The sequence below is a fragment of the Protopterus annectens genome, chromosome 8.part0 (assembly GCF_019279795.1).
Source record: "Protopterus annectens isolate FY-2018-M chromosome 8.part0, PAN1.0, whole genome shotgun sequence".
In the NCBI taxonomy this organism is placed as follows: domain Eukaryota; kingdom Metazoa; phylum Chordata; order Ceratodontiformes; family Protopteridae; genus Protopterus; species Protopterus annectens.
In genome coordinates, this window is record NC_056741.1 from 867452403 (window position 1) to 867475177 (window position 22775).

Below are 22775 nucleotides of genomic sequence, written 5' to 3' on the forward strand. Positions count from 1 at the left end.
AGCTACACAAAGTACTCCAGGTGCGATACTGCCACCTGTCTACACAGATGGAAAATAACTTCATGTCACTATTTATTTATATTCCCATGTATCCCTGTATTCAGTTGACCTTTGCTGCTCTGTCTCATTAATTGTTTATACTAAGTACACTAAGGTCCGCTTCTTAAAGTTTGCTACTGTTGCCCCTCTTGTTGTGTATTCCTTCCCTTGGATTTTGATTCCCAAGTGCATTATTTTGCCTAGCAAGGGTTAGGTTATTCTCCATTCCTGTCAAGTCTCTTGTCATCTATTCTGTACCATGTTTTGTGTATCAGTCTTGTTACAGAACTTTATGTTATCAGTGAACAAGCACATTTTCCTTTAAACCTAGCCAGATGCCCAGCACCAGTAATGACCACTTAGGACTCCATTTTTCGCCATCCATTCATTGTGCACATCCCATTTACTGACCGTCTGTGTCTTAGTGCCTAGCCAATACTTTACCTATGTTACTATTCTAGGACCAAGAACTACTGAAAAGCGGACTGCACGCAATAAGAGAAAACTGGTCCAAACACAGGTTTAATATTCCAGATAAAATTCCAATAAAAGTAAGCGCTTTCGGCAAGTTAAATTACCCCGCCTTCATCAGACAAAACCAACTATTCTAGGACCAGCTCTAAGTGTTTCAAATGTATTCAGCAGCCAAATGTGACACTGTGTAAGATACCCTGCTAAATACTGAATATACCACATCCATCTCCGTAATCTGATCTAACGTCCTGGTTACTAAGTCAAGGAACTCTATTTCATTATTTATTTATTTATTTTCTGAAGCAGTTTCATATTCACCATGAGGTATTTTTACATTCCAGAGCAATGAAAACATATTCAAAAACATAAAGGTTTCAATTTAAGTGAACTTTATTTTCAAGAACTGGTACCCTTTGCAGTTTACTAAAAAAATCCTGACACTATTTGAAGCTGATTAATTAATTATTGCATCAATTCAAGTAAAGAAACAATTAACTTAATTATTAACACAAACTTAATTATTAGCACATTCCTTAAATAGAATAAATCTAAACCCCCAGAAAGACAGATGAAAAACACATTATACAAGAACTTGGCAAAACTTACCAAATATCTAAAGTCCTATTAGAAATACACTTCTATTAAAGATGTTTTCCAACAAATTTTATTATTCTTTCCTTAAGAATTAAAGCAGTCACATTTGTAAGTTCATATAAAAGTTCATATGTTCATAAGTTCATATAAAACTCCATATTTTAAATGTTAAGACTTGCTGCCATGAATTCAGAATACTGGTGTGCTGTCAATCTTCTTATTTGTTTAGTTCAAACATAAAGGGGTGGAACTACAGACTGCACTGGTGAGTACCCTGACAAAAATGTGCCTTTTTATTTTATTTTTTTATACTCTTATGCACACACATGATAACTTGTCAGTCTTCACACAATGCTGCTTTGTTTTCACAGTGCACTTTGGGAGTACTGCTGCATATTATACCATTACAACATCCTGACTCCCTCAGTGCCCAAAGAATAGAAGTAGAGAGTTGCTTCTCTTCTGAAAAAGGCTTTGCAGACAGATTAGCAGAGCTTTCTAAGTATTACTTCACTTATGTTACTAGAGTATTAGTAGGTAGGGTATCTAATTATTAAAGACAAAGAGTAAGACTGAGTGAGACACTAATTTCAGTCTCTTATTGAAAAGAGTAGTGGAAGATCAATGGTACCCAGGCCAAGTTTCCCCTAATGAGTATGAATGCCACCTTGGGTCTTGCCTGAAAAAGAGACTGTTGGCCTAGGCAAGATCAACCTGGTCAACAAAGTGTTAATGAAAAAATAAAAAAATGTTAATGTCAGACAGTTTTGCTGGGCCTTATAATTGTTGACAATTTGATTCATTTTAGGTTGGGCAATGTTGGGTTTCGACAATGAAATGAAGAGAAGATATAGCAGAAGATGTAGAGAATAGGTTTACTAGACTGGTATTACCTATGGAAGTCAAGGATTCAGAGAGAGCGAGGCAGAAATAACAAAAGGAGTGGTGTAGATGCCAAGGCAGAGAATCAGTTTTAAACTTAGAAAGACTGACAAGAATAAATAAGTAATGAAAGATAGAATATTAACTGTTATTACTATTATTATTAAGTTAAGGTTACAGTGTGTGCTGGGACTGCTAGTAAACATTAACTGTGAGTTGCATTACAGGATTTAAGGGTGAATGACTGTAAGAAATATGTGTAAAGTTTTTCTGCTGATTATATGTGGTCCTTGACTGCCTGAAAGTGTAATTAGTGTAAGGATTTTGTCATTTTAAGAATTATCATTAAGAACTGCTAAAAGTGTATGGAAACATTAAAAGGAGGATTGATGACTGTGGACATTTTATATCCATTCAGCAGCACCCCCTTTTTCCCTGTGGGTCAAGTGTCACTTCAGCAGTGACAATCATCTAGAGCCAAGTTTCACACAACTGGGTGTCTATCCCTGCTGCGGTTGTTCTTCCATACCACACAATTGCACATCCACACTCACACCTATATATAGCCAATTTAGAATGTCCAATCCATCTACTGCATGTCTTTGGAATGTGGGAGGAAAACAGAACACCAGGAGGAAATCCATGCAAGCACAGATAGGACATACAGACTCTAGAAAGAAGCACCCTAGCTGAGAATCGAACCAGGGAACCTCCTGCTCTGAGGCAACAATACTGTCTGCTGTGCCACTGTGCTCTATAGACGTTTTATATGTAGAGAGAGAGGGACAGACAGACAGACAGACAGACAGAGGACATCTAATAACTATTATAAAAAGAAATCAGTGCACTACCAAAACAGCATTGTCTAAACAAACATTACACTAACAAAAGCAAGACAGTACCTGGAGCAAAAAACAAGTAGTAAAATCATTTTAATTAGACACATACCTCAATTGTTGATTCCAAGAGGAAAAAAGTATCAAAAACAAATATACATTTTGCAATGTTTTTTTTCCTAAGCTGCCATAAATATGTTCCCATAAGTTGGGGCCATCATTGTCCCCCTGGATACACACAGTAACAGCTGGTAGTGCTCATTTTTAAACATGAAAAATTTATACATCAATACTAATTTCAAAAAACAAAGCAAAACAAAAGAAAAATCTATATTAATCCCCAAATCTTCATGATGTTCATCTAAAAAGACTTTAACCATTTCAATTCTTTCTTCTTTTGGTATAACAATACTACATCTAAGGTCACCAAAACAGTAATTAACAAATAAAACTTCTCTCAGCTTATTAGCAAAATCAAAAGAATATTTTATTAGGTATTTAATCCTGCTAAAAAGCTGGTTGTTAAACATGTAGTCATGGCTAGGCATTCTATCTTAGATCCCCTAGCAGAAACAATTGGTCTAAAAAATGGGGAGGTTTTAAAGATTTTTATTTATTTTAGGTATATCAAAAGTTACTGGTAACTTGGGATGCATAACTTTTAAAAACTCTAAAACTTATTTGAAAGAATACCTTCATTAGATAGCTCCACTAATAAATAATCAGTCATTTTGTAACAGGAAAAACACACTTTTGTCAACTTTCTTATACTGATAAACTTCTGGTAGCAACTTGTTCATAGCATTTGTATACTGTTGAATGTCCATAATTTGCTGAACTACCCCCTTAGCTGCCATGATTCTGACTGACCTATCAGTGGCCAAACCATGTAAAATGCCTTTTATTCCATCCATCCATCCACAACCCCTTTTTCCACATGGGTCAGAGTGTCACTTCAACAGTGACAGTAATCTAGAGCCATGGTATACACCACCAGGTGGCTAGCCCTGCCGCGGCAGTTCATCCACACTACACACTTGCATCACACTCACACATATGGCCAATATAGAGTGTCCAGTCTACCTACTGCATGTCTTTGGAATGTGGGAGGAAACTGGATCACCCATAGGAAACCCACACTTACAGAGGGGAGGACATGTTGTTATAAACTTTCCTTTTATTAAAATTTGAACTTATAAAATAGTCAATAAAATCCATTTCTCAAAGTTAACTGTGAAAAGATTAGGAAGCAAAAAGTATACTTTTTTCCAAAAAATAATTTTCATTTTTTGTCTGTTTAGAAAAACATTTTAATATTTAAATTTCTGGTAGACAATCTAGCCAGGAAAAGAATTCAAGCCTTTTGATAAAACCTGGTTTTCAGCAAAGGAAAGATGAACCCAAGTTAACCACATTAAAAGTAGATTGGTCCTTCACTGGCTGTTGTTGTTCATTGTTGCCAAATGAAGAACTTCATCTCTCCTTCTTACCGACTAAACCCCTAATCTTACTTGCTGCTAAACTAATTCCTAAAAACTTTCTTGGCGCTACGAGCTCCTCACTGTAGAGGACTTTGACATTGAATTCACTGACTAATTCCATCTTGATCATCAGTTCATCTCTCCTCGTAGTTCAAAATCTGGCTGAATGGCTTATTCAGGGTTCTAATACTGACCTCTCACTGATCAAAGGTTGCTGCACAGACCTTGTTGAACCCTTTTCTGTTCATTCTTATAATGGTGATGTCTGGTCTGTGTAGAAATGTTTAAAAAAATTAAAATGTTGTTGTTTTTGTTGGTCTTTCAGCTTTTCCCAGTTAGAAGTCACCACAGCAAAACTCTGCTAATGATTGGCAGTTAGTTTTATGGTGTTGAGTTGCCAGCCCAACTCCCAACCTTCAACTAAGGCACGCCCATTCAACGCATGTCTTTTGAATGCCCACTCAACCGCGGGGAGGACATGCAGACTCTTCACAGAAGGCCCTCCCAACCCAAGCCAAGAATCAAACGGGAGAACCTCTTGCTGTGAGGCAACAATGCTACCGCTGCACCACCGCGGAAGTCCATAATGTACAGTCATCGAATTAACTAATGTGTATTTGTGTGTGTTGGAGGGGCAAATGGGACAACTTTAATACTGATGTTTGGATGGCCTGAAATATTAGTGGAAGTGGTGATAAGAGATGTGCAAAATAGTGATTTGCTCATGTTGGACATAGGGGTACCCTGACTTGCATATAAATCTGGGAATAATCAGTCACTCAGAAATTTATTTATATGCCTCAAACCTAGCCACATTTAGAAATAAATCAGTCAATAACTGTAAAATAATGAGCGAAAAACTGCATAAAATCTTAACAGTTAAGTCATGTTTTTTTTCATTTGTTAAATGTGTTAATTGTATAAACCTACTAGGTACAAGCTTCTTTTCAGACATGAGCATGTGCTCAGGGTCACACAGGCAAATGGAACAGATGGAATCAGACTCTTTTTGGCTGCAGGATTGAGCTCATTAGCAGCTCACAACTTTGATACTTTACATCAGGCTACAAGACTGCTAATTGGCATGTTAAACTCAACTAGGCTGAAAATAGGCCTTGTAAAATAAATTGTTTAAGGACCTATTTAAGCAGTCACTGGTAGCACTACACCATGCATGCTAGAGCACTGAATTTCACAGGAAGCATGCCAAGTAACCAAAGGGACATACGTTTCAAATGCATTTTGGGAAGGATTAGAAACCCCTTTATCAGCCAGGTGAAGGATATAACCTTGCTATTAAGTGACCAGTAATTTCTTAAAATATGCAGGATCCAGACTGTGCAAGGCATAATAAATTAGTACTAATAATATCAAGTGACAGATTATCAAGTTGAGGAGAAAGAAATGCTGACTTCATGGTACAGAAATGATGTGATCTTACCTGCATACTCCACAGAGAAAGATAACTGTTGGATACTGCAACTACTGAAGCTGCCTTAGGTTAGTGCAAGGGAGCCTAAGTGTTGCAGTGGTTATACTGGGTAGATATCAGAGCATGAACTACCACTAGGTGGTCTTCTAATGGTAAAAGGTACATCATTCGAATGATATTCCTCAAAAGAAAACATAATATTTTGGCAACAGTTATGATATAGTCCGTTAGTGTCACAGCTGGTCATTGAAGACCACTAGGTCCCACCACCATTACTCACCAATGACGCAGACTCCAACATAATATGAATGCAAACAATAGTCAGGCTTTGGCATAGTGATGTAGAGGGCCCAGCAGTGGTACATGACCAAGGCCTCCATCCTTAAGGTGATTTGCTGAACCATATCTCTATGGACTCAAAATAATATTGTGAGTGGTCCAACGACCATCACCTGTTCCAGAGAAATTACATATGAGAGAAATGAGCACAGCTGTGATAACTCAGTTCAGTGCTTCATAAGCAATCTCCAAACAGAAGCATATAAACTGCAGACAGCAATGGCCAAACGATGAAGCCTTGTGAAATCCCACACTGCAGCAGGTAACTACTAGAAGAGTTTATTCCTGAGCCCATTCTTTGCAAAGATCCCGACAGAAAAGAGGCAGACTAATCAAGAAAAGTAGAAAGCAAGAGAGACCAAGGAATGAGTGGAAATGCTCCAGCCCAGCAAGATGCCGTTGTTCACACTGTTAATTGCTATGGAGAGTACAAGTAGGGCAAAGACTGAATGAATGTCATCTTTTACCTTAAAAATGCAGTGTCTGTACTGTGACATGGCTGGTTTTCAGTGATACCACAAATGGAAAACAAATCGACGTGTTTTAAACTTCAGTTTTTAGCCTGCTGCTTTCTCCGATTTCATTTTCTTTAGTGCTGTTTTTTACTTATTCTGGGGTGGAGTCTTTTTCTTCCTCTTTCATTATAAGCTGTGCATGGAGCAGTGCAGCTGCTTATTTGGGGTTTTCTTCATTCAGAAGCTGATGGATGTACTCCTACCATCTTCATTTGATGTCCTGTAGAATAATATGATGTCTGATTACTATTTTATTTATCTTTCTGTCTTTGCCTTGCAACCTGATAAGAGTTTTTAGTGCCATCTGTCAAATCCCTTTCCAGAAGCTGGTAGAATGAGGCTGGTAGTGTTTCCCTGATACTTTGTTCTTTGCCATTGTGACTGCTTTCTTAACCTCTTTGTTAGCCATCCACTATTCCTTCTTCCTAGCCTAGTCTGTCCTTTATTATAAATGTATATACTCACATATAAATATGAGTGTAGGTTTCGCACAATGGTTAAGGTCTATACCTCAGTGAGACAACAAGGTGATTCTGACTTTGGGACTTTGGCTAGGATTAAAATGGTCCTTTAGGGAAGTTAACCTAGTATTCACCTACACACACACACACACACACACACACACACACACACACACACACACACACACACACACACACACACACACACACACACACACAGACACATACACTCACACACACACAGACACATACACTCACTTTCATAACAACAACAATACCCTAAGTACCCAAGAAGTGGTAATGGACCTGGGATCACAAGTTGACTATGACCTTAACTTTGACCACCATGTATCTATTGTAAGGAAGGCTTTTAACATAACATGCTTGATTAGTAAAGGCATTGCTTCAAGAGCAAAAGACCTTATACCCCTCCATACTCAGCACTAATCTGACCCATAACTGAGTATAATTCCCCATTCAGCATGTGCCGTACAAAGCATCTGCAGCAATTGGAGAGACCTTAGAGGTTTCTAACAAAGAAGATCAAGGAACTCCAGCATGTGCCTTACATAGACTGACTAAAGTCCCTGCAACTATACTCTGTATCATATAGACTTCATAAGGGAGACTTATGCATGGCTTACAAAGCAATCACAGACCCAAACCTAATGAACTTGCTGTATATCTGTGAATCAGACGAGACTAGGGTACCCGTTCTAGGGACATAAATATGGCCTGCGACTTAAATAGGACATTCCGGAAGGATATATGTATCTCCCAGTGACTGTCATTTCTTTGGAATAGGCTACCTATTCATGTGAAACAGAGCACATATATGACACTGTTTAAGAGGAACCTGGACGAGTGGATGGAGCACCTTAAATTCTTACCGAAGATAGCACCCACAACCCTCCTGGACATGGGCAGTCATTACTAAATGCAATCTAGGGTATTAACTAACACTTTTATGATATTACATTTGGATGAAATGGCTAGGCTTGAAATGCCCTCCGGGTCGATAACCTAGAAATCTCCCATGATCCTATGGTCCTATGAACTGAATTGAGTATTCTTTCTTCAGTTTAGCCCTTCACTTTTCTTAGTCCCTTGCGCTATTTAATTAATATTGTTAACATTTTCTTCCTTCATATTCCTAATATTTTACAAGTCCCCTGCTGTACCCAGGGTCATTTTATCATGATTTTTTGAGAAAAAGCTGGTCAAGATTGATTTTGAAAGAGGAGGGAGGGTGGAGCAGTCAGCAGTTTGTTTGAAAAAAGTCAGTAATATCCTTATAAGTTGCACAACATACAATGTTTTCCTTTCTAAAATAGACATGTGATGGTTAAAGGCCAAGTCACTGTCTGCATACATTCCCAAGTCTCTTACCACAGCGTCAACTGTTAGGGGTGTATTATCAATGCAGTAATTTTCAGGGGTGGTCATCCTCCTGAAAGATACTATTATGCATTTTTTGGCATTGAGTGTTAGACAATGACTCTGACACCAGTTATTTGTCTGCACCAGACATTCTTGGAGGATGTTTATGCCTTTGAAAGATTTTTGTGACTGCGCCTAATTTGCAATCATCTCTGAACTTGGTCAGTCACAGGCCTTTGACATTGGCCTTAACTTCAGAGAAATAGAAGCCAAAAAGGAGCAGCTTTTGCAATGAGCCCTGCAGGACTCTCCTAGTCATTGGCCTTTTCATGGAGGTAAACTCAACTATCCTGACTTTTTGTGTTGTATCCTTGAGCAAGCTGGCTATCCAGTGGGTGACAAAGAGTTTTATACTTAGTTTTGTGAGCTTGCCTGCAATGTCTGAGTGGGGTATTGTGTCAAATGCTTTTGCCAGATCGACATAGGCATTATGCACCATTTTTCCCTTGCCAAATGCTTTGGTGACCTTCTCAAAGAAATCTACCAGGTTGAGGATGTAAGACCTGCTCTTAACAAAACCAAAATGGATTGGATCCAGTATCTGAAAGTTTCATATTTATTTGTTTTATCATTTCCATGACTATTCTTTTCAAAGCCTTACATATGAAACTAGTCAGGCTTATGCATCAGTAATTTCCCAGGTACATGAATGGTCTGCCTTTGAGCAGAGGGATAAGAGTTGCAGTCCTCCGTTCATTTGGCATGAAGCCTGTTTGGAGGAAATGACTGAATAGTGCTTGTAGTGGACCCAATAGGTAATGTTTCTTGCTATTAAGGAGCCATCCTGCAATGTTGTCAAGGCCCAATGATGCAGTATTTTTAGCTTTGTAGAGCGTATTAAAGACCTGTTCCCTTGTGATATTTGGGGGAGCTGTGGCTGAGTGCATTTCTTGAGAGATGCCCTGGGGAGAGTGGGGTAAAATTGGTGCTGAACTTATTGGGCAATAAATTTGCTATAGTGTTTAGTTCAGTATAGGTGGCTCCATTTTCAATTAGTTTGGCACATTGTTGTGCATTGTCTTTGAGGTTTTAGACATAGCTGAAGAATGCCTAGTGGTTGTCCTTAGCTTACCTGCTAGGCTACTTTTACCTCAAATTCTTTCCCTAAATCTTTTCTCTGAGTGAGCTAGGGCTGGCATGGGTCTTAAGGGCATTCTATGGGAGGTGTATTCAACTGCTTCTGCTGGGAGGGGCATGTTATGGCCTACCATCCCCCCCCCCCAACATTTGTCTCATGAACAACTTTTAATAACTACTCCTCTCTGTGGACTGTGCTTATTCCCTGGGAGCATCTTCTATGAATGACAAGAGAGACAGGAACTCCTATCTCTCCTTGCCAGCTCTTCAGATGCATGAACCACCAATATAGCAGTTCTTTTTAATATAATTCCAAATATGTCTAACAGAAATTTCTTCAGCAATCCTAATAGCACAGAGGAAAAGAAGCTATCTGTGTCCTCAAGGGGTCTGGCTTTAATAGTATCTGAATTGATAAAAGCTAACTAGGAGTGTGTGTGTGTGTGTGTGTGTGTGTGTGTGTGTGTGTGTGTGTGTGTGTGTGTGTGTGTGTGTGCGTGTGTGCGTGTGTGCGTGTGTGTGTGTGTGTTTGTGTGTGTGGTGTGTGTGCGCACGCAATCCAAAGTGTGGTCATTTGTGTGTTTGTCTGGGACAAAGGGGAGAGAGAGAGAATAGAGAGAGGTACTATCTGTCTGTAAATTATTTGGGAAGATGTGTAGTGCAAGTAAGTTACCAATGGCCTGCTTTCTTCACTTAGGAAGGAGAGTATTGGACAAAGTGCTGCTTGCTGCTTAGACCTGAATGTAAATATAAATACATATATATGCCTGGTGGAGATTAGTATACATGGATTCAGGCAGCCCTTCATGATTGTTGTCACCTCACTTTACTGTCATAAGTATCACACAACCAAAATACAGATACCCAGCACATGGTCATTGATGACCTACTCCTTGTACCTTCACTGGCTGCACATGAACCTCTGGGATGAGAGACTAATCCCTACATAGAACCGAGAAACCCATTCATCAATGGGTCGGCCAGTAAGAAGAAGGAGACTGAAAACCTTGCAGGTTAGCTATGGCTGATTAAAAAAGTACAAATTAATAAATGTTTTTCTTAGCCCAAAAGAGATGCCTAGCAGTGTTGTTGATGATTGGGTCTGAGGAGTGGCTTTAGGTCTAAAAACTTTAGAGTAGGCAATTTTTTCACCAGGTGAAAAGAAGAGACACATCTGGAGCATATTTGACCCCCCACAACAAAGGCTGAGAAAACAGTAGTTCTGTTAGCTCACTATAGTAAGTTTTGCAGTCAATATGCATTTTGGTACGAGAACATGTTTGCCCCTTCCTACAAAGCCAAAGTATATATACACGCACACACATACATACACATAATAAGCATTGCAGCAAATGTCATTTTGGTACAGAAGCATGTTTGAACCCCCATGCACACACACACAAAGAGGGAACAGTAGTACTGTTGGTTCATATATGTTACATCACCTATTTATTTTGTACAGGAACATGTCTGATCCTCCTCCCCAAAGGATAAAGGAACAGTAGTTGTCATTAGCACCAGATGTGGGTTTTTGTATAGAAACATGTCTCAGTTCCCAGTCTACAGTGTGCTGCATCTCACATTGGGTGAGCTCAAGAGGTAGTACAGTAGCATCTAGCATTTGATAAGCTTATTGGTCAGTACTGTCATTATTCCTGGTCTATGTCCTTTCACTGAGTGGCTTAAAGAGTGGCACGAAAATGTGTCTGAATATTAGGCAGCTGATCACTGATGAGTCCTTTAAGGACAAATTTGTTCATAATAGAGCAGAATGTGTAGGTATGTACTTTGTTGTGGAAGATGAGCATATAGGTATGGAGCAAAAAGTGAAAAAATGCTAATATTTCTCCTTCTTTTTCACCCCCACTCTCATGCTGCAGATAATGTAATTTAAGGTAAGTCCTATTATTTTTGCATATGTAATATGCTGCATTATGGAGTGTGTTGCAATTCTTTTTGATATGTTGTAATATAACTTTGATAGGGCCAGCCCTTTGGGATTGAGGTAGTGCAGTAGTCTGAAATTGGTATGCTATGTTCAGTAGTGAGCTTGAGATCATCATAAAGTCTGATCAGATGCCTTCTGACACCTCCTCTTCTTAGGAAGAAGGTCTGAGAAGCTGTTATTTTACAGCTGATCCCTGGCATGGGTCAAGAGCATGGAGGCAGAAAATGGTAAGCATGTCTGAGTTATGGGGGTATAAAATGGCATCTCACTAACATGGGTAAAGCCAGGAGTAATGTCAGGCTAAAAGAAAATAAACTGTGCTGGGCCATAAACAAGAGATGTTATCTCTCACTTTTAGTGCAGTTGCAGACACAATGTCTAGAGCTAGAAGCTTTTCTATCATCTTGAAAGAAAAAAAATGCTAGGTTTAAAATGTAAAGTGTTTTATTGTTTTACAACTTCCAAGATCTGGTAAACATCTGAGAGATATGTATTTTAATACAGAGATGTGAAATTCTGTTTATCCTGGGAACTAAAGGCAGTTGACAAAAAGTGATGTCATCCAGGCTAACCCAGCAGTAAAATGTGATATTGATTTAAGAACTCTCTCAGAGAGAGACTGTGCATTTTGTATTTTGTTTTCGACCTAGCAAGAACATCCAGTCATCATCATCACCATCTGCATTTGCCTTGCTGTAAGTAAGATTTAGGGTAAAGTATATCTCTTAGATATAGATAGAAATATAGTAAAGATTAGTTTAGATGTTTTCTGTATTTATTTGAGACTGTTCTGCAATGTTGTTTTAAAATATTTCCTGTGATTTTTGAACTCTGAAGTAACTGTGTTTGTTTTCTGAGTATTGTCTTGTTCTTTTATTATTTATTATTAAATATATTTAAACCTGTCTTTGGGGCTGATATTTGTGAGACATATTTAAGCTCTTAGTGTACTTGCATATGTATTTGGTGACACTGTACAGGCCACTCCAATAGCCTTGTTTGGTCAGACTACCATTTGGATTAATAGTAACATTACACAGTAGGATTGGACACCCTTTGTAAGGGCCTTAATTAGCTGATAAGAATGGCTGGTGGCAGTGATAACTACCTTATAGTCTGTGCAGAAAGGGGCATAACTAGTAAACCTGTGCCAGCCTTTCCCGTGTGTGTGTGTGTGTGTGTGTGTGTGTGTGTGTGTGTGTGTGTGTGTGTGTGTGTGTGTGTGTGTGTGTGTGTGTATATATATATATATATAAATCAAATCTCAAAGTGTGTGTGTGTGTGTGTGTGTGTGTGTGTGTGTGTGTGTCAGCTACTTGGGTAGGGACACGAATCACAGGTTGGACAGAGAGGGTGTTGGAGGTTTCGGCTTGATCACTCAGCTGAGCTCTCAACCCTATAGATGTGCCAGTGGGGAGTCTAATTGGGGATTTGGAGAAAGAGGGAGAAACCAACCTCAGACTGATTGTGGTCTCTGTGTGCTCTTAAAGGAAATTGTACTTTACTGTGTATGTACTTGTCATCCTCCCAATGTGTACTAGCTGTTGCCCGTGGTGAGGATTGAGGCTCCTTGATTACTGGGCCAGTGCAGGGGCATTACAGCCCCCTACCAAAGAATGCAATACTAATTGGCGTGTTTCATATCTGGCTTGATTTAAGAGTAGCAGTTAACTGGAAGTCTCAGTACTATAGTGACAGGAAGAAAGTTGTGGGGAATTGAAGAATTCTGACAGCTTTCCAGAAAAGTGTGTGTGTGTGTATAAATAATACTTTGTGTGAAAGGCAGTTACTGTAGATAAAGGGGCACTGGAAAACACTGGTTCAAAGGAAGAGTGGTGAAACAAGGGCCTGTGGATGTTCTGGGCCAAAGACCCAGCTCTGTAAGTGGCCTGTGTGCTGTCCAATCTGACTGTGAAAGTTAGAAGTCCTTACCCTGGACAACAGATTGTATTTTGTAAATTAATTATTAAAACATTGTGTGCACTTTCTTGATATTACTTCACTGTATTCAAACCACATTGGTGTAGCTCCATGACAGCATGTGTACTAGATATTTATAATTTGGAAAAGAAAAACAGGAGAAGATGCTACTGCTGGTGGGAAGCCTTAGTATGGGTTTAACCACTCTGTCAGCATATCATGATCCCTGAAATGAACCCATCTCTGGTGATCTAAATGAGAGCTTTGAAAGGACATGCCTCTTTGGAGAGGGAGGGTCTATTAAGTATGGTTAATTACTGAAAAAGTGTGGAAACAGTTTAGTTATCATTGCAGAAAGTCTGTGGCTATTCTTTGGGTAGGATGTTATTATGCAAAGTTCAGCAGGGTGTAATCAGGGCTAGTTAGACCTCTTCGTCCAAGCAGAGGCAGATGATCAGCTGATAATAAAAAAGGATGCATCTCTTATAATATAAATGTTAGTTAGTTGGCTAGCATAAATGCTGCATGTAGCTAATTTAAAACAGTGCAAAGATGGTTGTATTGCAACATAAGACTAGCAGCAGCAGTTAGTTTTTTTACACAGGAGACTGAGTACTAAGGCTGAGTGCAAACATGAGGAGTGTCTGTCAAGGTAACAAAATAGTCTTGAAAAAGGAACAACAGCCTTGCATGTATAATGTCATGTTAAAAGCCCATTACAATGTTGCTTCCATGTTTTCGTATGTAAGTTTGGTTTCTTAAATCTCTAACAAGTGGAGGATTGGTAATGTCAGAACCAGAAAACTTAAACACCTATGTATAGCAAGTGGTAATCAGTATCTATGGTTTGCTGTATAAATATGTTGAAGATAACTTTATAAATAAGATAGCGTGTTCTAGCAGAGCACTGGCTTAGGAAGCTTAGCAGCACTGGTCAAATTCTATTAGAGTCTTATATCATTGTGTGATTTTTGCCAAATCATTAAATGTTGAATTGTTTGGGCTTCCTCCAGAATGGCCTTGTAATCTTGGTTCAATACATCTAGGCCCACCACTGACATTGTAAAAATCTCTATCCACCTATTCTGCATTGAGTTGCTGCCTGCTGGTTTGACTCATGTTAGGGTGCATTTCTGAAGACACTGTAAGGTCTTTCATCTCATTTTTCTTGCATTACAGCTGCTAGCTCCATTGGTAGCCTGCTTTGGTCTTGAGAATATTTACTTAAGTATAGTACTCAAGAAATCACAGAAAAACAGTAGCACATTACAGCCTGTGCTGCAGTTATCAAATAAATTAGCCTCCATAAACACTACTGAATAGTCATACCCTCCTAGCGGTACATCAGTACAACATAACTGCACCCCTCCTCTCCAAACAGAACCCCCTCTCCTGTCTTTAACTTCAGCCACTGGTATGGCAACAAATATTTTGTCCAGTGTACACATCCACTAGACCACACTGAGCTGACATTTGCCACTTTTCTTTCCAGTATTTTCTTTTCAACACCTCTGGCAATGATAGTATAGTGGAACCTAGATTCTCTTGGATAAATAAATTAAAAAGAACTGTTAAATTGCATTTTATATAACATGCCATGAACTGACAGTTTTTTTCTTTACTTCTACAGGTTTGTGACACACATCTCACCATGCTGTTCATAACTTTGTGAATGATTTTGGCAATTTCAAAAGTTCGTCTGTAAACAGTTGGAAAGCACAAGTGGTATTACTACAAATGGCTTGTTGGGATTGCTTATATCAATAAAAGTGGCATTTTAAAATGATGAGTGCATTCACCAATGATACTCTGCATGCAGGGGATAAAAATGCTTTAAATATATAAAAATTAGAAAACTAATAGATAGATGTAACATTTTTATACATTTGCCTTCTCTATTTTTGTTTTATCTGTTTATTATTTATAAGCCTATAATGGAGATCATATCTGCTCAAAATTCAGTTAAACCTTCACAATAGAGGACCTTCAGAATCAGCCAATTAGCACCAAGGAGAATATATGTCGCGTTGATCTAGACTACTTCTTTGTTCTGCTTTCTTGCTGCAGAAGTAAAACATTTCCCATTTAAAAACTTCTTTCTTGTCTCCACTATTTCACTAATAATTAATTAGATCATGATTTTGCAGAGAATTTCAGTTGATTGTTTTTAATTCTGAGATTGTTAGCTAATTGTTTCTCTTTCAAAGTATTGCATTTTGTATTGTTTACACTCATTTTTCATCTGAATATTTTTGGTCACAAGCCCTCATTTAAAACCATATACACTATGCCTTTATGTTGGTGGCTATGAGGTTTAATCTTTCATCTTGAACATCTGTGGCCCCCAATTTCCCGGCCTTGTGAGTAACCATGATAAGAATCGGTGCAATGTTTGCTTTTCCATACATCTGTTTAGCCTGTCAAACACACACATCTTGAACATAGGAGGTGCTGTTCCCAGCTGGGTGACTTACTGATATCAGGATGTAGATTTAGAGGTTAGAAGGGAACCATTCATCCATAATGTCAAAGAAGGGACATTCCCTCCTTCCCCAGATCCCCCTACATGGTAATGTGCAGAAGAAGAGAGAGAGCGTGAGAGAGAGAGTACCAGACCCAAATATTTTCTGTTTCCACCAGAGGGAGTTAAGAAACTTTTTGCTCATTTTCGATTGAATCCTAAGACTCTTGGTTCATGCAGGTGTTTTGAGGTATTTAATGAAGGGCTGATCCAAGCTAGAAGATTCTGCTGTGTTAGCAATTTTGATATGAGATTTTTTATTAAGTTCCTGTGCCCACCTTGCATCCTCACACATCCTAACCTATCTCCTTTCTGAGTCTCTTCTCCTCTCTGAAGATTCACTGAAAAATTGACCCACTTTAGAAAATGATGTATGTATTTTACATTACACTCTGCTTGATTTTACATTGCACTGTGCTTGTTCACAGGAATGTATTTACACCATTTCTATGTAATTTGTCTGAGCTAATCTGTTATCGCTTACATTTCTGTATTTTTTGTTTTTGAGATGTTTCATATTTCACTTGGGTTGAGCCTGAAATTGGTCAGTATTGATCAGTGCATGCCCCCGCTAAACAAAAACAAACAAATAAACAGTACTGTTTAGCTACTAGGCACAGTGAAGAAGTTGGAGCTGCATTTCAGATGTTCACAATGATACCTCTTCAAAGGTAGAAAGCAGTGATAGATTATCTTAATGGTGTGGTTAGTACCTTCCAGTGCTACAAGACTCTTACCTTGATCTCTTAGTCAAGTTAAGAGGCTTTTGATTCTTCTAGTTAATTCCTTTCATTGATTCCAGTGTTACTTCCAGCATCAAAAATCCTGCTTCTGATGGCCAGCACCATCTCTGGTAGTGTGGTGAAAATACCTCAGTGGTTTGTACCATGCTGAAATCTCAATTTGACTGCAGTGCTGAGTACAGCATCTGCAGATGTGGTAGGAACACTTAGATTAGTAGCATAGTGCTCATGGCCTCAACATTGTGTAACAGCTCAGTGATGTTGAATAAATTTATCAAGTTGTAGTACATATTCTCGCACATGGATGTACTGCAAGGAGAAGGTTTAATGTGTTAGTCTTCTAGAAGGGAAGTCCTATCTGACGTCAGTCTCTTGTGTGGGCTTGCCTCACTTCTCCTAAAGCATGTTTTCATGACATAATAGCATCTAACAGGACACTAAGCCAGAGAATTTTGTCTTGAGTATTTCTCTCTTGTTCTGCAAGTAAAGGTCAACGTGCAACTCTTTGAGTATTAGAATCAATTTCTTTAGCTTAGCAGACCCTGGCAGGATTTCTTTCTATCATAGAGAGAGTTACACGCATTACTAGTAGCTAACAAGTTGTCATGATACCTTTGTACACGCTGCATTAAAGATGCCACCTAAAGCATTATGTCTGGTTTTGTATATCTGCTGTAGTTAAGGACACAGAATAACGGACGTTCAGCAAAGGTCAACAAAAGTGGTGCCCTGACAATTACAGAAGCCATATAAAGAGAAACTAACCTGTTATGTGGTGTCTTTCTGAAGTGGTACACAACAGAAAACATGTTTGGTTAGTAGCGCAAAGAATGCAAATGGGTGTCAACTTTCAGAAAAGAAGATACATGTGAACAAAATGACATAAACATATGATACAATATAGAAGGTCCTGAGGAGATGCAATGAAATATGACATGAAAACAGTAATGGATGACTGCAAGAGTATTTGGGAATAATCCTTATGAATGTAAGGGAAAACATAAGTTAGTAGTTAAATAGAATCTGAACTTTAGTCATTAAGTAGAGAAGGTGGTGGACAGGATGGCACAAGCAAACATTATCTGCCATCAGAATGGGTGATCCTATTCTTGATTCATAACATATCTTATCTTTTCTTGTTAATGTCTGCTCATCCTGTGTTTTATTTCAGGTTTTGTAATTATTCATGTCAAAGCAGAGATCTGTCCAGAAACACTTTTTTTAGACTTCTCGCTCTCTCCCACTCTCTCTCTCTCTCTCTCTCTCTCTCTCTCTCTCTCTCTGTCAATTTTCTTTCAGAATAAGCCAGCTCCTCTCAAACGACATGGTGGATCATTTCCGTGTTCTTCATGCTCTCTGCCTTCACTGAATATATGTTAAAATTCATAATTGTCTTATTCCAAAATCAAGCTTTTTTCTCAAGCCCAAATTTGTGGGATAGAGGGATAGTGACTATGATCCAGATGACCTGAATTTGGGTAGCAACTAGGGTTCTGAAAGCTGAATGTTGGGGGGGGGGGGTGACTTTCATCGACTTTCTGACTCTGAGGGGAAGGTTGTAGTGGTTTCCCTGCTGGCCAGTACAAGTGCTTGCACAGAGGATATTAGACCAGGAATGATGTAGGCTTGGAATCCCAAGACAGTGGTGGTAGCCCTTAGCGAGACGTGTAAGGGAGTACACATTCACTCTAGGGGAGATATAGGGCTGTCCATAGTGATGCTGTGTTTATGGCAGCCATGAGAGGGGTGGATGGGGACTTAGTAGAAACATCCCAGTCATTCAAGTTTAGGAAGGCCTAAGGTGGAGTAAACTCAAAGGAAGATCGAGAGAAATGGAGGCAGCAGAGTGTATGGTAGGGCATGTATCTCTGAAACATGAGGTCTGTACCTGCTGGTCCCTTGGGCTAATAGGCCAGATGACCTGCTAAAGATTTGAGCCACAGTAGACTGGATGGTCCTTAGGGAGATGGTGTAAGCAACTCTCATAGATTCCAGCATGCCCCCCCCCCCTCCGCGATCTTGAGTGTTCTTGAGTTCATTTAAGGTAGGCTTGACTGGTACAGGGGCAAAAACAGGCAGGTTAAAAAAAAAGCTTTTGCCTCCTAGGTTTAAAGAGACCCTTTTACCTCTCAAATTGTACTCTAGATTACTGCCTTTTTGGAGTGTTTCTAATGTCAGATGGAACAAAAATGTCAGTGCAAAAAATAATGTGAGTAGGGGACAACTTGAAAAATTTCCCCTCGTGTGTATAAGGATTATTTTGACTTTCTCCAGTACTCTAGCCAGGGTTTCTTATATGATAAGGTCCCCTTCCCAGGGAAGCCTGGATATCTTTTGGGGAGTAGGCCCAAGTTAGAATAAAAATGCCATGTACTTAAAATGTTAGCAATTTGTAGTTATTTGGTTTTGGCTTTATGCTGGATTGGCTAACTGCTGAACAGTAGGGCAGTAGTCATCGAATGTTTGTTTGATTGTGAGTCAACAATAAAATAATGTACAAGGATTATTTGAAGTGTGTGTGTGTGTGTGTGTGTGTGTGTGTGTGTGTGTGTGTGTGTGTGTGTGTTAGTCTGCTTCTCTACAGCTGTTTTTTGTTGTACGAGTAAGCCCAAAGTAAAGTACTTTTTTAGTGGAGGCTCAAGGAATTTACTGTGCTTTGAACAAAGTTCACTATGAATAAATCTAAGAATCTATGCTCTGATCCAAAAGAAGCAGGAAAAGATCCTACCCTGCTGTACCAGCCCCCATTAGGCACACCTTTTCTGCTCAGAGCATCAGTTTTCCATGATCACCTCAATCATGCTCCATTCCTGTAGTTTTGCTAATGAAAATAGTGTTTTAGTGCCTTTGAGTTAAAATGACTCCTGCTGCTGTAATTAATTGTACACATTCAAAGCAATCGAGTCATTTCATACTAGAGTATTTTCTCCGTCAGTGTCTGCCTTCTTTTTCCTTACCTTCTTTTAATAGTTGAAAACACTGGAACCACCACGATGTTTAAAATCAAACAATTCTGTTTAATTAGATGAAAAAACAAGCGCTTTCACGCACAGTAATCGTGCGCTTCATCAGGTTACAATTTAAAAAACTTAAATCCTGTCCTTATATACAATAAGCCAATGTACTTAACAAATAATTAAGCAATTGAAATAGATCATTAAGCTAGCTTATTAGCTAGACAGGAAACAATGCCCATGTAAGGTAAAGAAAACAATCACACTATCACATCCATTTTCATTCAGTGTGTATAACATGTATATAGAACCTTGAAAAGTTATATTAAAATCTTCATATAGCAAAACCTATCTTCCTAAAAACAACCACTTATCATAATCATTATAAATTAACAACATTAAAATAAGATAGAATATAAAAATTAAGTATACTGATGTATTTATCTTCTATTAGTAAAATGCATAGAATATATGACAACCAATATGGACCAGATAGAACAAAGAAAAAAGGGGGGAGGAAGGAGGAGGTGGGTGAAAAAAAGGAAAGGAAGAGAGAGAGGAAGAAGAGAAGGAATAAAAGAACAGACAAAAGAAGAAGAAGGAAAGAAGAAGTGGGGGGGGAAGGGGGGGAAGAAAATATAGGAAGGAAAAAAAGAAGGGATGGACGAAATAAGAAAAGGAAATGAGAAGAAGCATAAAAAAGAGAAAAGAGGGAGAAAGAACAATGATATTATAACAGGGCGGGCCTGATATTAACAGCTGAATTTAGCCCTGGTGCTCTATGGTCTCTGAGTTTAAGAATCCACTTTAGCTCAATCAGTTCAAGAGCCCCTAAGGAATCTCCTTCCCTTCTATTCAGATGTTGTATCTGTAATACCCTGAACTTGAATCCATGAGTTGGATACATTTGACAGTGTTTGGCCAAGGCATTATTAATATTGGCTTTTCTTATGTCGTAGACATGGTTATAGACTCGATCTTTGAGCCTACGTGTGGTCATTCCCACATAATATGCCTCGCAGCTATAACAGTCAGCTAAATATACAACATTCGCTGTATCACATGTTGCATATATATTTGGTTCAAATAGTAAGCCTAACTCAATACGTTCAAATTTCCACTCAGTTGAAATAAATTTACAGGTAGAACATTTCTTACAGGGGAAGGTTCCTTGCTTGAACCTTGCTCTAATATCCAATGGCTCAATCTTAATATTCTCCCTACACAATAATCTCTTTAGATTAAAACAGTTATTGTACCTAAAATTAGGTCTCTCCCCCACAATTTTCAACAATTCACTGTCCATAGTAAGTAGCTTCCAGTTACTAGAGACAATGTCTCTAATATATCCTATATCATTTGTATATTTGATATCAAAATAAACCTGACATCTAGCTTTCGATCTAATGCTATGTGTTGTATATCTACTTAAAGTCCCACTTTTTCGGAGCCCTCCTTCATTCAAGTTAATATCATGCCTATATCCTAATACCAGTTCAGGGGGGTAACCCCTGTCCAAAAAGCACTTGACCTGGAAATCCAAGAGACATTCTTTGACACTATCTATATCACAGAGTCTCTCTATTCTTGTCATTTGATTTCTAACAACATTGGGGAAGATATACCTAGGATGCATACTCCCATAATGGAGTATGCCATTCCTCCAACATGCTTTCCTGTATAGGGAGGTAGTAATTTCACTCAGTGCATTCTTATAGATAGTGATATCAAGATAATTCACTTCCGTGAAGGAATGCTCATAGGTAAAACTCAGAAAAGTCGTGGTTGAACTCATGTACTCTACAAACTCATTCAAAGATTCGATACCTCCATTCCAAAAAAGGAGGATATCGTCAACAAAACGTCTGTATAGAATGACATTAGCTCTAAATCTTAAGTCATTGAATATAAACATCTTCTCCCATACATAAACCGCCAAATTGGCATAGGCATTAGCACAGGGGGTGCCCATGGCCACCCCCCATGTTTGCCTATATATCCTGTCTTGAAACAAGAAGACATTATTATTCAAGATTAGATCTAAAAGACTACAAATAGTCAACTGATCCGTGTTATCTAATCCACTCAATTCAACCAAACAATCCCTAACTGCATCTACCCCAAATTCATTGGGAATACTGGTGAATAGATTTTTTATATCCAAAGTAACCATCAATGTGTCAGATCTCAAATTATCAGATAAAACAATATTCTTCAGATCTTCCAATAGGTCAAAAGAATTCTTTAGAATGGTAGGGATGGAACCTATCAGGGGACCCAGTTTGGACTGCACATAGTGGGACGCATGTTCAGTAACCCACAGCCTCCCAGATACAATGGGTCGTAGGGGCGGAGGAAATGTCCCTTTATGTATCTTGGGAAGGCCTTTGATGAGGGGGATTAATGGCGCTTCTATCATCAGATAGTCATATAGAGCTTTGTCAACACATCTCGTCATCAAAAGATCGTACAATGTATCATGCACATTTCTTATTATAGAGCTCACCTCAACTTTATCTATTTCCAAATAAGCTATGTCATCATTTAACATCTCCATCATTAAATCATGATAAAAAACAACATCCATAGCTACAACCCCCCCCCCCCTTTGTCGGCAGGTCTGAAAACTAAATTTACATCATTGCTCAGAGACTCTAGTGCTTGCTTCTGCGCAGCATCCAAGTTCACAAATAGACGCTTATGCGTCTTCCCCTTATAATAAAGGTACAAATCATGTTCACATGCTCTTTGAAAACAGTCAACCTGGCTTGGCAAATGTGGTACAAAAGTACTTTTTCTCTTATTCATAGCACTATTATAATTTATAGCTTCTTCACCAGAGTCCTTAAACAAACATTTTAGGGCCACCTTCCTAGTAAATTTTCGTAACATAATCAGTGTATCAGACAAACTGCTGCCTTGGGAGGGTATAAAGGAGAGGCCCCTATTCAAGACAGAGCATTCAACATCCGAAAACTCTTTGGATGACAAGTTAAAAAACAGAGTATTTAATTCTTCTTTCTCCTTGACTTGCGAGTCTCGCCCGATAGTTTGCGCTTCCCTCTTCCTCTGCTGGTTGAGCGCTCCTGTGCCCGAGCCCTGTAGGGTAGTGGAAAATT

The 22775-nt window shown here is 38.7% G+C and overlaps 1 protein-coding gene across 2 annotated transcripts in view; it reads left to right on the forward strand.

Moving 5' to 3' along the window:
- LOC122809123 (LHFPL tetraspan subfamily member 3 protein-like) overlaps positions 1-15224 on the forward strand; it is a 57257-nt gene extending 42033 nt beyond the window's left edge. Inside the window, exons 3-4 of one of the 2 annotated variants that reach the window (XM_044080381.1) lie at positions 11451-11465; positions 15069-15224. In XM_044080381.1, the coding sequence (XP_043936316.1) occupies positions 11451-11464 (14 nt within the window). In that variant the 3' untranslated portion in view covers position 11465; positions 15069-15224. The remainder of the gene's footprint in view (positions 1-11450; positions 11466-15068) is intronic. The other variant, XM_044080382.1, reaches the window with a different exon arrangement.
- The last annotated feature ends 7551 nt before the right edge of the window (positions 15225-22775 follow it).